Source organism: Syngnathus leptorhynchus, chromosome 1, assembly GCF_054491065.1.
Source record: "Syngnathus leptorhynchus isolate UIUO chromosome 1, UIUO_Slep, whole genome shotgun sequence".
NCBI lineage: Eukaryota > Metazoa > Chordata > Actinopteri > Syngnathiformes > Syngnathidae > Syngnathus > Syngnathus leptorhynchus.
This window is the reverse complement of record NC_141195.1, coordinates 1360636-1380329: the sequence shown is the minus strand read 5'-3', so window position 1 is coordinate 1380329 and position 19694 is coordinate 1360636. Positions and strand designations below refer to the sequence as shown.

Here is a 19694-nt window from a genome sequence, read left to right as displayed (position 1 = left end):
CACTAAACATGCAAATAAAAATAACCACACTACAATTAAAATCATGCACAACTCAACCATAAAAACATGCTTTAAAACTTCTACCTTCTTACATTTTTAAATTCTTTTTTCTTGTTCAGTGAGAGAAATCTAGTCTCTGCTGTGCTTTAACGAGTGCATCGAAGTGAGGTTGCATGTCTGAGATGGAGATGCGAAGCACAGCTGACAGATGATCGCCAGTGAGAGAGAATCTATGCCTGCATTTTGCAAACTTCATAATTGAAAACGTCTCAACATCAGTCACGTTGTTATATTTCTCCACGTGTTTCGTCTCGTAATGCCGACTCAAATTGTAGTCTTTAAACACGGCGATCTGCTCCCCGCAAACTAAACACACGGCTTTACCTCCGACTTCAGTAAATAAATACTAAATACTATAAGTACCAGTTTTTGTTGAAAACCCTGCATTCGCCATCTACCTTTTTTTAGCAGCGGGCATTTCTGAGGGCTTAAGTCTTGTGACTTGCTAGCGACAATGATCCAATCATGCGCACGTCTCGCACGCCTTGATATACGTATTGCGTCATCATGTACGTGAATAAAAAACAACTTCAAAATAAAAGCAACTCAGCTTCAGTCCATGCATCAAGTAAAATAAGAAAATATGTTTATTTTGTAATTTCCAATGAACCTTACACGGGCCAGTCAAAGTCAACCAAAGGGCCGTATGTGGCCCGCGGGCCGTACAATGCCCAGGTCTGCTCTACAGCATCGCATGGACATCGGGGACAGTACCTCTGGATTGGCAGACCAGGGTGGTGGTCCTCTTTTTTTTACATTTTTTTTAGAAGGGTGTATTCCAACTACTGACGAACCACACTTCTCAGCCTACCCGGTATGATCTATTCAGGGCTTCTGGTGAGGAGACTCCGTCAGAAGGTCGAATCTCAGATTCAGGAGGAACAATGTGCTTTTCATCTTGGCCATGGAGCGGTGGACTAGCTCGACACCCTAAGCAGGGTCCTCGACGGTGCATGGGAGTTCACCAAACCAGTCTACATGTTCTTTGTAGACTTGGAGATGGTGTTCAATCATGTCCCTCTGTGAGTGATGTGGGGGGGTGCTTCAGGAGAATGCCATACTGAAGCCACTTCGGGCCCTGTATCAGCAATACCAGAGTTTTGTCCACATTGCCAGCAGTAAGTCGGATTCGTTTCCAGTGAGAGTTGGACTCGGCCAAGGCTACCCTTTGTCACTGATTCTGTTCAGAACTTTTGTCGACACAATTTGTAGGCGCAATCGAGGTGCTGAGGGTGTCCGGTTTGGTGACCTCAGCTTCGCATCTCTGCTTTTTTCTGATGATGTGGTGCTTTTGGCTTCTCACGGGAGCGGAGTGTGAAGCGGCTGGGATGAAAATCAGCACATCCAAATCTGAGCCCATGGGCCTCAGTTGGAAAATGCCGGAATGGCGGGGAGGAGATTGCACCCCATGGAGGAGTTCAAATTTGAAAATGTGGAATTTTTGGTAAGCGGGAAGTTGTGGAATAGGTAGGAAAATGATGAACAATTGAAAGTTGGAATGGGTTGAATCGGTTGAAAAATGTAGAAATGAGAGTTGAAAAACGAAATTTAGGAGAATTTGGCGTGAATTTCAAAATTAAAAATTTGGAATTGTTGGTAACTTGAAAGTTGTGGAGTAGGTAGGCAAAAGATGAACAGTTGAAAGTTGGAACTGGTTGAATCGGTTAAAAAATGTAGAAGTTAGAGCAAATGATAAATCACCATTGAGAATGAATGGGAATTTAAAAAAAACAATTGCGCCAAAAAGTTTTGAAATCTGGAACAAAACGAAATATACGGCTTCCTAAGTTTCACTTTCGGAGTTAAATGTTGAAACGGGTTGAATTGGACAAAAATTGAAAAAGTTAGCAAAAATGTAGCTATTTGGGGCACTTTGTGTTGAAATAAGGTCACTTCCGGTTTGATTTGGGTCACTTCCGGTTTTATTTAGGTCATTTCCGGTTTATTTGGGTCACTTCCGGTTTACCTGGGGTCACTTCCGGTCTATTTAGGGTAACTTCCGGTTTGCCTTGGTCACTTCCGGTTCAATTGGGGTCACTTCCGGTTTGCCTGAGGTCACTTCCGGTCTATTTAGGGTCACTTCCGGTTTGCCAGAGGTCACTTCGGGTCTATTTGGGGTCACTTCCGGTTCATTTGGGGTCACTTCTGGTCTATTTAGGGTCACTTTCGGTTTGCCTGAGGTCACTTCCGGTTCATTTGGGGTCACTTCCGGTCCATTCAGGGGTCATTGGGGTCACTTCAGGGTCAATCCAAGATGGCCGCCACACTGGAAGTGGGGGTCAAGGGTTGAATTGTGGAAGCATAGTGGAAGTGAACAGAAATATTTATATTTATTCGAAATTCCACCAAATTCTCAGAAATTCCGTTTTTCACCTCTATTTTCCATATTTTTCAACCCATTCCAACTTTCAACTCTTAATCTTTTTCTTTCCTATTCCCCAAATTCCCATTTCGCATAAATTCCGCATTTTCAAATTTGAAATTCCACCAAATTCTCCAAAATTCCGTTTTTCATCTCTAATTTCCACATTTTTCCACCAATTCAACCCATTCCGACTTTCAACTCTTCATCTTTTTCCTCCCTATTCCCATTTCCTATAGATTTCACATTTTCAAATTCCACCAAATTCTCAAAAATTCAGTTTTTCACCTCGAAATTCTACGTTTCTCGAGAAATTAAACTCATTCCAAAATCATTCCGCAGTATTCCCCCCCAAAAAATTATTCAACTATTTCGCCTTCACACGCAATTTCTCCCGAAATTGCAAATTCTATTTTTGCCATTTTCTGAGTCACATCCAGTCTCTTGTCATAAGTACTGTCTTCTTCTTGGTCAATGCACAAGAATCAATCGAAGACGCTGCAGCAAGATGTTCAAAAATTTGGATATGACAGAGTTTCGTTGTTGTGGTCATGAAGTGTTTCTGGTGCCAGACATCCACCTGTTGAGTATGTCACGCTACACTGGCTACGATTATCTACGAGACAGTGTTTGACACGTCTGTTGGCTCATTATCGGGCTCACGTCGGCATTACTTTCAACACAGCAAATTCACTGTATCGAAAAATTCAACCCTGAGTTGTCTTTGCATTTAAATATGAATATCCTCACTGGGTACCGGTAGGAGTCAGCAATGCATCATTTGCCTGATACTATATTGTAACCAATCATTGATGTCATTGGCCGCATGGAGAACTGGGAGATCACTGTACGGCAGGGGTGTCAAACAATTTTTTTTTTGCGGGCCGCATTGTAGTCACAGCTTCTTTCGGAGGGCCATCAGGACTGTCAATCCAAATAAATGTATGAGCACCTCATATTATAGACAGTAAAAGCAACAAAACAAACTGACAAATAACTCGTTTTCAAATCAGACGAGTAAAAACGGGTCAAATATTTAAAAAAAAAAGGTATTAAAAGTGAAGACAATTTGCAATTATAGTAATGACACACGAATTTGTCTTTGCGGGCCACATAAAATCATGTGGCGGGCCGTATCTGGCTCCCGGGCCTTGAGTTTGACACCTGTGCTGTACGCAATATGCATACGGATTTTTTTTTTTTTTATACAGAGTTTTATACTTTGTAGCCAGGTTCTCCAGTACATTTTTGACAGGCACATTGGCAAGCATTAGAAATATTTATCTCAACACTCCCCATTTCACCTCATCATTGGCAAGGAGTTGAATGGGGAGCGTGCATCCTGCAAAGATTAAATGAAGTCTTACCTTGGCCCACCAACTGGACAGAACAAAGTAAGTGTTGACGTTCTCCTCTCCAAACTGCTCGGCCACATAGAGGCCCAGCGAGCCATACTTGTCATATATGTTCTTCTTGGTGCTGTCGCTCAAAATGGAATGCGCATTGTTTATCTCTTTGAATCTCTCACCAGCCTCTGGATTGTCTGGATTCTTATCTGGGTGAAACTTTAACGCCAGTTTCCTGCAACAAATATGAAGAGTAAAAGTCAGTACAATTCTTTGCTTTCTTGGGCACTGTAGTAGTTCAGATGACTTACTTGCAGCTGCTACTGAAAATAAAAAATCCTGCAAACCAAATCACAACCATGTTGTGATTGATGGGTCCAGGGTTTGAAACAGCGGCACTACAGTTCCTGGAGAAAGCTATTGTGAAATTATTTGAATTAGGGCTTACGAATATGATTAAATTTTTGTTGTTTAAAATCAAGGATTGTTATAAAGTAAATGGCACTCCTACCCTTACAAAAAAGTAGTATGTATGAAGCATACTTTACTACGTATACTCAAGGATATAAATGTACTGCAAGCTATGTACTGTTTACTACTGTACTAATTTGATATTTTTTCCAGACTAAATAGGAACCTATCACATTTTTCATGTTTTTGTATACTCATTCAAGGTACTACAAGCATTCTTGTTTTATAATTGGAGTCCACAGTTTAGTTTACAGGTTTTTTACTTGAAGTGTAGCACTACAAGTACACTCCTTTATGTACAGCTCAAAAAGGTGGAAGTGTGGGAACAAGCCAGCGAAGCTCGGCCAGCGTGTAATGGAGAACCATGACAGATGCTGAGAAGTGGCAGATCCCAGAGATGAGTGGAGGCATTTGTCGCAGCCGAAAGCCAGATGGTGAAGAAGGGTGAGCAGCAACAGCGATCTCGATGGTGGCGCGCCGGGGCCAGCCCCGGCAGCACCCAGCGTGGAAGCGCCGGCAATGCAGGGGCGCCAAGGCGCCCACCCGTGTCTAGGTAGCGTCAACGGCTCCCTTCATCAACTTCACCTTCATCTTCTTCCGCATATCCGGGGTCGGGTCGCGGGGGCAGCAGCTTTAGGAGGGATTCCCAGACCTCCCTCTCCCCAGCCACTTCCTCCAGCTCATCCCGGGGGATCCCAAGGCGTTCCCAGGCCAGCCGAGAGACGTAGTCTCTCCACCGCGTCCTGGGTCGACCCCGGGGTCTCCTACCGGTGGGACATGCCCGGAATACCTCCCCAGGGAGGCGTCCAGGAGGCATCCTGATGAGATGCCCGAGCCACCTCATCTGGCTCCTCTCAACGTGGAGGAGCAGCGGCTCTACTCCGAGTCTCTCCCGGATGACCGAGCTTCTCACCCTATCTCTAAGGGAGAGCCCGGACACCCTGCGGAGGAAACTCATTTCAGCCGCTTGTATCCTGGATCTCGTTCTTTCGGTCACGACCCATAGCTCGTGACCATAGGTGAGGGTAGGAGCGTAAATCGACCAGTAAATCGAGAGCTTTGCCATTTGACTCAGCTCTCTCTTCACCACGACGGACCGGTACAGAGTCCGCATTACTGCCGACGCTGCACCGATCCGCCTGTCGATCTCGCGCTCCATCCTGCCCTCACTCGTGAACAAGACCCCAAGATACTTGAACTCCTCCACTTGGGGCAGAATCTCATCCCCGATCCGGAGAGGGCATTCCACCCTTTTCCGACCGAGGACCATGGACTCGGATTTGGAGGTGCTGACCCTCATCCCGACCGCTTCACACTCGGCTGCGAACCGCTCCAGTGAGAGCTGGAGATCACGGACTGAAGAAGCCAACAGCACCACGTCATCTGCAAAAAGCAGTGACGCGATGCTGAGGTCCCCAAACCGGACCCCCTCAACCCCTCGGCTGCGCCTAGAAATTCTGTCCATAAAAATTATGAACAATCGGTGACAAAGGGCAGCCTTGGCGGAGTCCAACCCTCACTGGGAACGAATCCGACTTACTGCCGTAAATGCGGACCAAACTCTGGCATCGGTGATACAGGGACCGAACCGCCCTTATGAGTTGGCTTGGCACCCCGTACTCCCGAAGCACCCTCCAGAGAACCTCCCGAGGGACACGGTCGAACGCCTTCTCCAAGTCCACAAAACACATGTGGACTGGTTGGGCGAACTCCCATGCACCCTCGAGGATCCTGCCGAGGGTGTAGAGCTGGTCCACTGTTCCACGGCCAGGACGAAAGCCACACTGCTCCTCCTGAATCCGAGGTCCGACCTCCCGACGGATCCTCCTCTCCAGCACCCCTGAATAGAACTTACCAGGGAGGCTGAGGAGTGTGATTCCCCTGTAATTGGAACACACTCTCCGCTCCCCCTTCTTAAAGAGGGGAACCACCACCCCAGTCTGCGAATCCAGAGGCACCGTCCCCGATGTCCACGCAATGCTGTAAAGGCGTGTCAGCCATGACAGCCCCACAACATCCAGAGCCTTTAAGAACTCCGGGCGGATCTCATCCACCCCCGGGGCCCTGCCAGTTTTTTAACTACCTCAGTGACTTCGACCTCCGAGATTGGAGAGTCCGCCTCAGAGTCCCCAGGCCCTGCTTCCACAATGGAAGGCGTGTCGGTGGAATTGAGGAGGTCTTCGAAGTATTCCCCCCACCGACTCACGACATCCCGAGTCGAGGTCAGCGGCACACCATCTCCACTGTAAACAGTGTTGACCGCGCACTGTTTCCCCCTCCTGAGACGCCAGATGGTGGACCAGAATTTCCTCGAAGCGGTCCGGAAGTCATTCTCCATGGCCTCGCCAAACTCCTCCCACGCCCGAGTTTTTGCCTCAGCAACCGCTGAAGCCGCGTTCCGCTTGGCCATCCGGTACCTGTCAGCTGCCTCCGGAGTCCCGCAGGCCAAAAAGGCCCTATAGGACTCCTTCTTCAGCTTGACGGCATCCCTTACCGCCGGTGTCCGCCACGACAGGCACCAACAACCTTACGGCCACAGCTCCGGTCGGCTGCCTCAACAATGGAGGCGCGGAACAAGGTCCACTCGGACTCAATGTCCCCCGCCTCCCCCGGGACGTGGGAAAAGCTCTGCCAGAGGTGGGAGTTGAAGCTCTTCCTGACAGGGGATTCTGCCAGACGTTCCCAGCAGACCCTCACAGAGCGTTTGGCTCTGCCAGGTCGGACCGGCATCTTCCCCCACCATCGGAGCCAACCCACCACCAGGTGGTGATCAGTTGACAGCTCCGCCCCTCTCTTCACTCGAGTGTTCAAAACATGCGGCCGCAAATCTGATGACACGACTACAAGGTCGATCAACGAACTGCGACCTAGGGTGTCCTGGTGCCAAGTGCACACATGGACACCCTTATGCTTGAACATGGTGTTCATTATAGAAAATCCGTGTCGAGCACAGAATTCCAATAATAGAACACCGCTTGGGTTCAGATCGGGGGGGCCGTTCCTCCCAATCACGTCCTTCCAGGTCTCACTGTCATTGCCTACGTGAGCATTGAAGTCACCCAGTAGAACGATGGAGTCCCCAGAAGGAGCGCTCTCCAGCACTTCCTCCAGGGACTCTAAGAAGGATGGGTACTCTGAGCTGCCGTTCGGTGCATAGACACAAACAACAGTCAGGACCCGTCCCCCCACCCGAAGGCGGAGGGAGGCTACCCTCTCGCTCACCGGGGTGAACCCCAATGTGCAGGCGCCCAGCCGGGGGGCAATAAGTATGCCAACACCTGCTCGACGCCTCTCACCGTGGGCAACTCCAGAGTGGAAGAGAGTCCAGCCCCTCTCGAGAGGGCTTGTACCAGAGCCCAAACTATGTGTGGAGGCAAGTCCGACTATGTCTAGTCGGAACCTTTCTGCCTCACACACCAGCTCGGGCTCCTTTCCAGCCAGAGAGGTGACATTCCATGTCCCTAGAGCCAGCCTCTGCAGCCGGGGATCGGACCGCCAAGGTCCCCGCCTTTGGCCGCCGCCCAGCTCACTATGCACCCGACCCCTTTGGCCCCTCCTATAGGTGGTGAGCCCATTGGAAGGGGGACCCACGTTTTCTTTTCGGGCTATGCCCGACCGGACCCCATGAGCGAAGGCCCGGCCACCAGGCGCTCGCCTTCGAGCCCCACCTCCAGGCCTGGCTCCAGAGAGGGGCCCCGGTGACCCGCGTCCGGGCGAGGGAAAACGACATCCATATATTGTATTCATCATTAGGGGTCTTCTGAGCCATGCTTTGTCTGGCCCCTCACCTAGGACCCTTCTGCCATGGGTGACCCTACCAGGGGCATGAAGCCCCAGACAACATGGCTCCTAGATCATAGGGGTACGCAAACCCCTCCACCACGATAAGGTGACGACTCACGGAGGGGGTCAACGGCTCCCATGCCGGTAAAGTCCAGCCAGCACACGCAGATCCCGCAGGGGTTTCTGAAGCTGTAGCCTAGGTGGATGAAGCTCGGAGCAGCGAGCAGCCAAGGTGCGCCAGCGTCCTCACGCGAGCTCCAATCAGGAAGTCAGATGACGACCATGAACATTTGAATCACGTGTATTAAAGAAGGATACTTCAAAACAGGCAGAACAGCGCATCTCTAAGTCTGGGCTTGCCTACTCCTGTCATAGTCCTAAAACCCGAAATCTGTGAGACTTAAAAAGATCAGTCATAATGCTCTAAATTGGCGGTCAATTGATAGGTTCTGTTTTTTTAAATGGCTGGCATTAAAATAATTTTAAAAAATAAATGAACAAGAAAAAAAACGAGGCAGCAAGGTGGTCACTGGTTACCAGGTTTGCCTTATAATTCAGGGTTCGATTCCGGCTCCAGCCTCGCTGTGTGGAGTTTGCAGGTTGTTCACGTGCTTGCGTGGGTTTTCTCCAGGTTCTTCCCACATTTCAAAAACATGCATGTTAGGAAGACTGACCACTCCATCTTGTCTGTAGGTGTGAATGTGGGTATGAATGTTTGTTCGTCTATTCGTGTCCTGCAATTGGCTGGCGACCATTTTAGGGTCTGTTGGAGTAACCTCGGGAAAGCCTTGGCCTGCCAGACCAGGGGGGCTTATGTTTTACGAGTTTACGACTCTCCTTTAAACTAAATACTCTGTATTTAGTTTAAAGAAGGTCTATTGATCCCCGTCAGCTTTATGGTTCCTTCCTGTCCTTTTGTGTTTGTTTTGTAAGAAGTCTTCAATGACAATGAGCAGGTCTTCTTTGCTTGCGAGATGTTCCTTGTTTAGGGACTTCATTCCTTTTAGTTAACTGTAGCTTTGATTCATAGATTGTAGATGATAGAAACTGGATATATACAGTTTGAAGTAGTCACATTAAAGTTATCCCATATTTACTCAATGTTCGTTTAAGGAACTGTATACCAGTTACCTTACATTTACTTAATATGTGTTGAAATGTTTAAGTAGGGTTAGATATTATTATTATTATGTGTTGTGTTAGTTTACTAAGAAGATAAACTTAGCAAGGGTTTAGTTGCATTGTTCCACAGGTAAGCGACATTCAACGTGCTTCAAGTTATCTGATCACAGTCAGGAGGAGTCGGCCACTCATGGAGAGGACAACTGGTTGGGGGAAGAAAGCAGACTCTGCAGTCCCAATGCGGGGGTCAAAGGCCAACGAGTGCTAGATCACACTACACTACATTCCTTAGCTAATCAGCGTTGCTACAGCCACTATCTCCCCTCCCTTTAGTGTAGCAACGCCTCTGTAACCAGGGCAACCAAGACATTAAAAAGAGGAGCACGTGGAGGAAGAACTCAGAATTGGTGGAGATTGTAACTGAGCTTCCTTTCTCTATCGTTCTCCTCGCGAGTAAACTCATCCTGGTTGTCTTCTCCTCTTTGTTCTAGCATGAAATGTTGTCTGATGATATTTAGACCCAACAGGGTCTTAGCACTTAAGACGCGTTTTCTCTCTCTCTCAAATAACCCAAGATGATCTCCAAACATTTTGGGTCACACTTGTCACCCAAAACTGCTGGGATAGGCTCCAGCACGCGGCCCTTGTGAGGTTAATTAGAAGATGGAAGATGAATGAAAGGGAAAAAACAGCAGGGGCACAAACAAGGTATACAACAATATAATGGGGGAATATTGTACAGACACTTTCCCACTGTTGGGTTATGTCAATGACAAAGAATCAATTCTCCCTCGACACAAATAGATCACCTGTAACATTTCTTTATTTCTTCTGAGGTAGCGTTCTTGTTCACTCCAAGCACAGCATACAATGATTCTCCTGATGTGGATAGCGCTCTCTGTCGCTGCTGCTCCATTGCTTCCACCTATGACACAAAAATAAGTTTGAGACTTCAAGTTCGAACTCCCAGCTGCTGGGTGATGCATTATCATCATATCATCAGCGAGATACGAATATTTAAGATATTAAGTTCCAAATTAGGATATCAGTCATGTTACCTTGCCACGCTTATGTTGCATGTAAATTAGTTCAACCAACCAACCAACCAACCAACCAACCGACCAACCAACGAACCAGCCAACCAACCACATTCCTACTTTGTTTGGCTTTAATCAACAGCTATAGCCAGCCAATGATAATCATTTCGTGGAGTGAGGGAGTAAGGGGCAAAACTAGGTGCTGCACAGCAAATGCAGTCAAACATAGCAACACGCTTACAGTTGATGATTAAATTAGAGGTTATGTCACGGCCAACTGCAGTTGTGTGCGGTGGTGTCCGGAAAGCTGCACCAGTGAGACCACAAGGTCACAGGAGTTCATGCTGAAGAGTTGAGTTCACACAATAACAACCGTGTAAAAAGAGAGCTCCTGTATTTGTAAACAATGACCATTCTTTTGTTCCAATTGATACACCTATGGGACATTATTCCCGGATTTGTGTTTAAATCGTCTTTACATAGTCATGTTTAATTTATTTCGACCTCGGTATTTGTGTTTTCAATGTTACGCGTCAAGCGCTGCATACGGCATAAGGCTCTAAGCTTTTACTGTAATGTACTTTTTTTTGTGGCTATATGTAGTTTTTTAAGCAAAAATACACAATATTTACAGGTGAGGACGGTTTACTGCTTTGCTTCACAACACCCCTTCTGAAATGAGTTACCGTCGAGTAACGGGGTTCGACTGTACCAAACAAAATACACAATATTTACAGGTGAGGATGGTTTATCTTTTTCTTTTGCAAAGTTTTGGAAATGGACATCTTACAAGGAAAACCCCTTAACACTCTCTCTAGTCTATGTTTAAGTCAAATTGACTTTCTTCAAGCTAGAGGACCTATGGTATACAGTGGAATCCCAGAAGTCAACTTTCTTGGTACTCTACAAATTAGGTTTGACGCAAAATGTCAGGAAATCTTTGCCTTGGTTCTCGGACAAAGCTTTGGAAATCGACGTTAGTTGGTGTTGTTTAGCACGTTTTAAACCATTGTGACGCCCAACTGCATTCATGCTTCTGGAAAGTATGGTGTGTCACAGTAATCCCTTGCGGTTTGTTTATTGCGGTTTCACTACATCACGGATTTTTTTTCCAGATTAAAAAAAAATATATATATCAAAATAAAGCTTCTTATTTGGGGAATTATGGGACGAAAGTTGCCCACACGCCAGCAGAAGGCAGGGAGTGCCCAGACAATTGCAGTGCGTAAAAATTATTATCATAAACTGAGTTCTAAAAACATATTTACAATGTTGTACCTTGTTATCCAGAAATTGTTATTTCACTTATTGTGGGTGATTTTGTAATCAATTATCCGCGATAAACAAGGGATTACTGTGTGTGTGTATATATATATATATATATATATATATATATATATATATATATATATATATATATATATATATATATATATATATATATATATACCATACCATACCATACCATACCATACCATACCATATATATCATTTTCAGACTATAAGTCGCTCCGGAGTATAAGTCGCACCAGCCATAAAATGCACAATAAAGTGAAAAAAAACATATACAAGTCGCACCGAAGTATAAGTCGCACTTTTGGGGCAAATTTATTTGTCAAAATCCAACACCAAGAACAGTCATGAACCAGCAACAACAGGCTAAACGATACGGTATGCGCCGGCCACCGACTTCCATCCACAGAAGTGGAAGAGAGCTCCATAGAATAGGAGCGTGCGTGCGTAAAAGCCATGTTCGAGCCCCATCCACCGTCCCCGGACAGCCAACCGGCTGAGCGCCGGCCCCCGACTTCCATCCACGGAGGTAGGTGAAAGAGAGCTCCCGTCGAGAAGGACCGGGCGTGCATAAAAGCCATAATAGTTTTTCAAACCTTCTGTGTCACTCCAAATCATTAAATCCTTCAAACTCTTCGTCCTCTGTGTCACTTACAAACAAAGCCGCTCATGATGCCGTTAGTACGTGGGGCCCTTCATAATCTTCGTCATCCCGTGATCGAATCCTTTGCCCTTTATGTAAACAACCGCCGCGTGGCACGGGTGACGTCACTTGCAGTTCAAATGACAGTAATCCCTTGCTACATCGCGGTTACTTTATTGCAGTTCCACTACATCACAGATTTATGAATTTTGAAAATTTGTGAAAAAAAAATCACATATAAGTCGCTCCTGAGTATAAGTCGCCCCCCCACCCAAACTATGACAAAAAACGCGACTTGTAGTCCAAAAATTACGATATACATACATACATACATACATACATACATACATACATACATACATACATACATACACACATACATACACACAAACACACACACACATAATTACATACATACATACATACATACATACATACATACATACATACATACATACATACATACATACATACATACATACATACATACGCACGCACACAAACACATATATATCTATACACACACACATATATATACACACATATATATATATATATATATATATATATATATATATATATATATATATATATATATATATATATATATAAAACACGTAAGTATGGCTGCGGAACAAGAGGTTTGTACTGCTTCGTGCACCAACTGCACCCTTCTGTTAGAGAGGTTGTCCCTGCTAGAGGGACGTGTCCGCCAGTTAGAGCAGAATAGTGCGATAACAGTAGATGTGGCGGACACAGTCGCAGACTGTAGTCAGCCCGCTAGCCCCGTTAGCATTAGCCCTAAGCGGCTTGCTAATCGTAATGAGCCAGGTAAGACGCATAGCCGTCCAAAATCATCTCAGTCTACTGGCTTTCGCACCTTGGTCATAGGTGACTCCATCACCTGAAATATCACGCTTAAAAATCCAGCCACGGTAATGTGTATTCCTGGGGGCAGAGTACCCGACATAGAAGCGAATCTTAGGGAGCTGACTCGCAATAGGACTAGTCAACAGCGTAGTTCCGACAACACTGGCTACTCAGATATAGTGATACACGTCGGCGCCAATGATGTTAGGATGAGGCAATCTGAGATCACAAAGAGAAACATAGCGAGGACTTGTGATCTCGCCAGAAAGATGAGTCAGCATCGAATGTTTGTCTCTGGCCCCCTGCCTGGGAGAGGCTCTGATGAGAGGTTTAGTAGATTAGTCTCCCTTAATCGATGGATGGCTGGGTTCTGTAAAAAGCAGGGACTCTATTTCATAGATAACTGGTCCTCTTTCTTCACTCTTTCTAGGAATATAGATTACTGTTTGAGCCACTTAGAGCAGGCCGGAGCACAGGTGACTAGACCACCAGTCAGGATGGGTTTGGAGTCAGTTAAGTTAAAGTTAACTATCGCTAGGCTAGACTTCCAGGATGCACATAGCTCCTTGTCTAGTCTAGAGCGTCACAGTTTGAATAGTGCTACAGTACATGTGAACACACTTTCTACTAAGGTAGTAGACAAATCCAATCGCTCCATCCTGACCGGTATAGCTGATGATACGGTGCATCTTTCAGATAATATTACATGTGTACCAACTATTTACTATCAAATTCCTACGGTCGTATCATCCCACCGCGCTAATAAACAATTGAGAGGTGATGTCAGGCCTAAAGAACACAATCTTACTTTAATTTCGTTTAAAAATCCTTTGATAGATGCAAACCCTGATCGACTGATTACACTTAAACTCGGTTTTATGAATATTAGATCGCTTCATACGAAAGCAGTTCTCGTTAATGACCTCATCACGGAACATAATCTAAATGTATTAGGTCTTTGCGAGACCTGGTTAAAACCTAATGAACTGCTACCGCTTAATGAGGCCTCGCCTCCAAATTTTGTGAGCTCGCATGTGGCGCGTCCTCGAAAAAAAGGTGGGGGTGTTGCCCTCATCTCAAATTCCGATCTTAGATTTACACCTCGTTCGATTAACGTATTTAAAACATTTGAAGTTCTGACTGTCTCCACCGCTTTACCATCATTTTGTCTTGCTGTTGTTTACCGTCCACCCGGGGCTTACTCTGGCTTCCTGGATGAATTTTCAGAATTCGTGGCTGATCTAGTGACAAATGGAGATAATATAATAATCATGGGCAATTTCAATATCCACATGAATTTACCGTCAGAGCCTCTTACTTCGACATTTCAGACTCTAACTAATACGTTTGGTTTTATGCAAGCCGTACAGGCAGCAACGCATAAAAATGGAAATATCTTAGATTTGGTATTATCCCGAGGACTGGCAACCTCTAATATAACAGTACTGCCATACACTACTGTTTTGTCTGATCACTACTTAATAAAATTTGAAATTTTAGTTCCTAGTCAAAGACGAAAAAGCAATCAGAATTATAGCAGCCGTAATATTAACTCCATGACTGCGACTGCGCTATCTGGGCTACTGCCACCAGCAACTACCGTATTTCCCTCATATACTGGCTCTATTGATAATCTTACAAATGAATTCAATGCTACATTGTTAAAGGCCATTGACTCTGTGGCGCCGCTACGTCTGAAATCTCGCCGTAGATTGCCTACTCCGTGGTTCATAGATGAAACACGTTCTCTTAAGCAATTAAGTAGAAAACATGAGCGCAAATGGCGTTTAACCAAACTTGAGGTTTTCCATCAGGCATGGCGCGACAGCCTCCTGAAATATAAAGATGCGCTTATCTTAGCAAAAAGTTATTTTTCGCAGGTCATTAATCTCAATAAGAACAATCCTAAATACCTGTTTGATACAGTGGCAAAGCTAACACTACGCCAGCCGACCCCCGATAGCTCCTTTCACTCGGCTGACGAGTTCATGAAATTCTTTGCTCGAAAGATTGAATCCATTAGGGATGAGATCAAGATGACTATCCCGATCGCTCAGTCGGGCCCGCCGATTACCGGCGCTGACGATCATGCAATAACCCTCTCAAATTTTAAAAGCGTGTCCTTCGAAAGGCTTACACAATTAGTTAGTGTGGCTAAACAAACAACATGTTTACTTGACCCGCTTCCAGCCAAACTATTTAAAGAATTATTTCAAATCTTAGGACCGTCCGTTTTAAATATAATTAATCTGTCTGTCTCCTCTGGGATAGTGCCAAGAGCCTTTAAAACAGCTATCATTAAACCGCTACTTAAGCGACCAAATCTTGACCCGGACTGTCTCAGTAACTACAGGCCAGTTTCAAATCTCCCATTCATAGCAAAACTGCTTGAAAAGGTAGTAGCGCAGCAGCTTATTGATTACATGGTTGCTAATAATCGATATGAATCTTTTCAGTCTGGTTTTCGAGCTAATCATTCCACTGAGACAGCACTTGCTAAAGTGACAAATGATCTCCTCATAGCTATGGATTCAAACACTTCATCGGTTCTGTTACTACTCGATCTTAGTGCTGCCTTCGACACTGTTGACTTCGATATTTTATTAGAGCGTCTTAAAAGTTGTGTTGGTATTTCGGGGTCAGCACTAGGCTGGTTTCATTCGTATCTATCAGACAGGACGCACCGAGTGGTCCATGGCAATGCGTCCTCTGAGCTCTATAAAGTTACGTGTGGTGTCCCACAGGGATCAGCACTAGGACCAATTCTATTTAATATTTATATGACTCCTCTTGGGGACATAATACGTAAATATAATATTAGTTTTCAATGTTACGTGGATGACACCCAATTATATATGCCGTTATCAATGACAGATCCGCGGGACTGTTGTAATCTTGAGGCATGCCTTGCGGAGATCAAGCAATGGATGTCTCTGAACTTCCTTCGTCTGAACCCAGATAAAACTGAGATGTTGATAATTGGTCCAGCCCGTTATCACCATTTATTTAAGGAAACCACTTTAACTATAGATAACCGTATTATCACTCAGAGTGATACTATAACTAATCTCGGAGTAATATTTGACCAAACTCTCTCCTTTCAAAAGCACATTCAGAATATAACCAGAATAGCATTTTTTCACCTTCGTAATATTGCTAAGATTCACCCAATCCTCTCGACCGGTGATGCGGAAATTATTATACATGCATTTATCACGTTGCGCCTGGACTACTGAAATGCATTATTCTCTGGTCTTCCCAAGTCCAGCATCAAAAGTCTACAGTTAGTACAAAATGCTGCTGCAAGGCTTCTCTCACGGACAAGAAAATTTGATCACATTACCCCAATATTAGCCAATTTACACTGGCTCCCGGTCCATTTAAGATGTGACTTCAAGGTTCTTCTATTAACCTATAAATCATTGCATGGCTTAGCGCCTTCATATCTCGTCGACTTAGTTGTTCCATATGTTCCGTCTCGTAACCTTCGTTCGCAAAACGCTAGTCTTTTAGTGACACCGAGGGCCAAGAAAATGTCTGCAGGGGCTAGAGCATTTTCTATTCGAGCTCCAGAGCTCTGGAATGCACTACCAATAGATATTATAACTGCTACCTCAGTAGAAACATTTAAGACACGTTTAAAGACGTATTTCTATGATATGCCCTTTAATTAGCCTGTAGTAGCCGATTCGGCTGGAGTTTGTTTTTGCTCCCTCTCCCCGACCCCACTCCCCACACCCCTCCCCGGCTGGGGAGGTGGTTAGGTGACACCCAAGCAGACGGCAGCTATCTAGATTCTCGTGGACCAATTCAGCATGAGGGAACAGCAGCGGATTACCCTCCTAGAGGACACTGCCAGGACAATCGAAGGCACCTCAGACAGCTCTTTGCTTTGGCCTGGACATCCACTTTTTGATTTCCATATTATGTATTTTATGTGCCCTCTTTGCATCCATTGCGGCCTGGTGATCCTGAAAGGGGGATCCTTCCATCTGTGGTCCCTTCTCAAGGTTTCTCATTTTCCCCTAGTAGGGGTTTTTGAGTTTTTCCTTGCCCTTTTGGGAGCCCAAGATCAGGGGATGCTTTGAGTATAATTGTCAATTGATTGTCTATGTGAAGCCCTTTGAGACTGCTTGTGATTTAGGGCTATACAAATAAACTTGACTTGACTTGGTTGTGTTTTGCATCCACTAGATGATGATGTGCTAAAGGGAATGTCAACACAGTCAATGAGTTAAAGCGGCTATCTAGATTCTCGTGGACCAAATTCAGGATGAGGGAACTGCAGCGGACTACGCTCCTCGAAGACACTGCCAGGACGATCGAAGGCACCTCCGACAGCTCTTTGATTTGGCCTGGACATCCACTTTTTGATTTCCATATTATGTATTTTATGTGCCCTCTTTGCAGCCATTGCAGCCTGTTGATCCTGAAAGGGGGATACTTCCATCTGTGGTCCCTTCGCAAGGTTTCTCATTTTTCCCCTGGTAGGTGTTTTTTGAGTTTTTCCTTGCCCTTTTGGGAGCTCGATGATCAGGGGATGCTTTGAGAATAATTGTCAATAGTTTGTCTATGTGAAGCCCTTTGAGACACTTTTTGATTTCCATATTATGTATTTTATGTGCCCTCTTTGCATCCATTGCACCCTGGTGATCCTGAAAGGGGGATCCTTCCATCTGTGGTCCCTTCTCGCGGTTTCTGATTTTTCCCCTGGTAGGGGTTTTTTGAGTAAAAACTTGCCCTTTTGGGAGCTCGAGATCAAGGGATGCTTTGAGAATTATTGTCAATTGTTTGTCTATGTGAAGCCCTTTGAGACTGCTTGTGATTTAGGGCTATACAAATAAACTTGATTTGACATAAAGGACGAGGAATTTGATCGATGGATTTAATGATTTGGAGGGACACAGATGGTTTGATAATATTGTTGTCGTTATACAAACCCACGTCTTTCCTGGTACTGGTCAACGCTAAAATAAAGTGATATATTAGATCTCTGGGCGCACGCGCGGCGTTGTTGACATAAAGGACGAGGAATTTGATTGATGGATTTAAAGTCAAAGTCAAACTCCGCTTTATTGTCAATTTCTTCACATGTTAAGGCACACAAAGAGATTGAAATTACGTTTCCCACCGTCCCACGGTGACTAGACACAGTACACAACACTCACATCAAATAGCACAAAGAGTAAAAACGAACAGACAAGAGCAACGAATAAGTAATAAGCAAATAACCCAAATAAATAAACAATAAATAAATAAATAGACAAATAAGACCAGCAAAATGGCAAATAGCACAAAGAGTAAAAACGAATAGACAAGAGCAACGAATAAGTAATAAGCAAATAACCCAAATAAATAAACAATAAATAAATAAATAAATAGACAAATAAGAGCAGCAAAATGGAGCAAGCGTGCTAATAGCAGACAGTCAGATCATAGCGCAAAAGAACAGGACGTCATGCAGCAGAGGGTGGAGGAGGGAGGGAATTCAGGATCCGGACAGCTTGGAGTATGAAGCTGTTTCTGAGTCTGGTGGTGCGGGAGCGCAGGCATCTGTACCTCTTCCCAGAGGGCAGAAGTTCAAACAAAGAGTGAGCGGGGTGACTCACATCACACACAATCGCGGTCGTCTTGCGGGTGAGACGGGAGGCGTAAACGTCCTTCAGGGAGGGGAGTGGAGCCCCGATGATTTTACTTGCAGGGTTCACTATGCGCTGCAGGGCCTTCATGTTGTACTCAGAGCAGCCACCACCCCACACAGTGATACAACTGGAGAGGACGCTCTCAACAGCGCCACGGTAGAATGTGGTCATGATGGCGGGAGGAGCACTTGCTTGCCTGAGTTTCCGCAGAAAGTACAGGCGGCGCTGAGCTTTCTTCGCCAGCGACGCAGTGTTGGTGGTCCAGGAGAGGTCCTCACTGATGTGCACCCCCAGGAATCTGGTGCTGCTCACTCCCTCCACCACAGCACCGTCGACGGTCAGCGGCAGGTGGTGGGTGTGACCCTTCCGGAGGTCAATGATAATCTCCTTGGTCCTGTTGACGTTCAGCAGAAGGTTGCTATCTCTGCACCACGCGGCCAAAAGGTCTACCTCCGATCTGTATTGAGTCTCGTCGCCACCGGTGATGAGACCCACCACCTTCTTAATATCTGAACATTTAAATACGTAAAGTGCAATCACATTTGTAAATAAACCAATCTACTGTGATAAAACAACAAAATTGCAATAACTGCATTAACCATCAAAGTTTGCTAACTGTAGTCTTGAAACAAATCTGAATAAGGAAAAACATTGCAATAAAATAATGCAAACTGCTAACACTATTGTTGGGGAGCCTGAGGACTGTATAGGGGGTTGGCTCGGATGGTTATGCTCTTTTCGCCCCCGGGTGTCGGTCAGAACACAGGAGGGAAGACGTGGTTCACTTTTGATTGCTTTACTGAATTATTGGCAAAAAAATATTAATAAATAACCATAAATTAAATACTCTCGGCAACACACCAAACATAAGTCATCGATCAAGACAACAAAATACATATGCTGGCGACCGTTGGTCCCCGTGCCGCTGTGTAACGGCTACTCGTACGATGCGAGGCAAACGTAAAGGAGCACGCCGGAGCTGTCAATCAAACGGCACGCACCCGAAACAAACCGCGATCGGACAAACGGCACAACAGTAGACAGTAGTAACAATAAAATATATAG

General features: G+C 45.3%; 1 protein-coding gene across 10 annotated transcripts in view; it reads right to left on the bottom strand.

Annotated features, from left to right (window-relative positions):
- LOC147061380 (dnaJ homolog subfamily C member 5-like) overlaps positions 1–19694 on the bottom strand; it is a 44903-nt gene that overhangs the window by 18983 nt on the left and 6226 nt on the right. For 5 of the 10 annotated variants that reach the window (XM_085917731.1, XM_085917720.1, XM_085917739.1 and 2 more), the window contains exons 2-3: positions 9954–10069; positions 3790–4003 (exon numbers count right to left, since the gene is read on the bottom strand). In XM_085917731.1, the coding sequence (XP_085773857.1) occupies positions 3790–4003; positions 9954–10069 (330 nt within the window). Of the gene's footprint in view, positions 1–3789; positions 4004–9953; positions 10070–16851; position 19694 lie in introns of those variants that run through there. The other 5 variants (XM_085917785.1, XM_085917774.1, XM_085917766.1 and 2 more) reach the window with 4 other exon arrangements.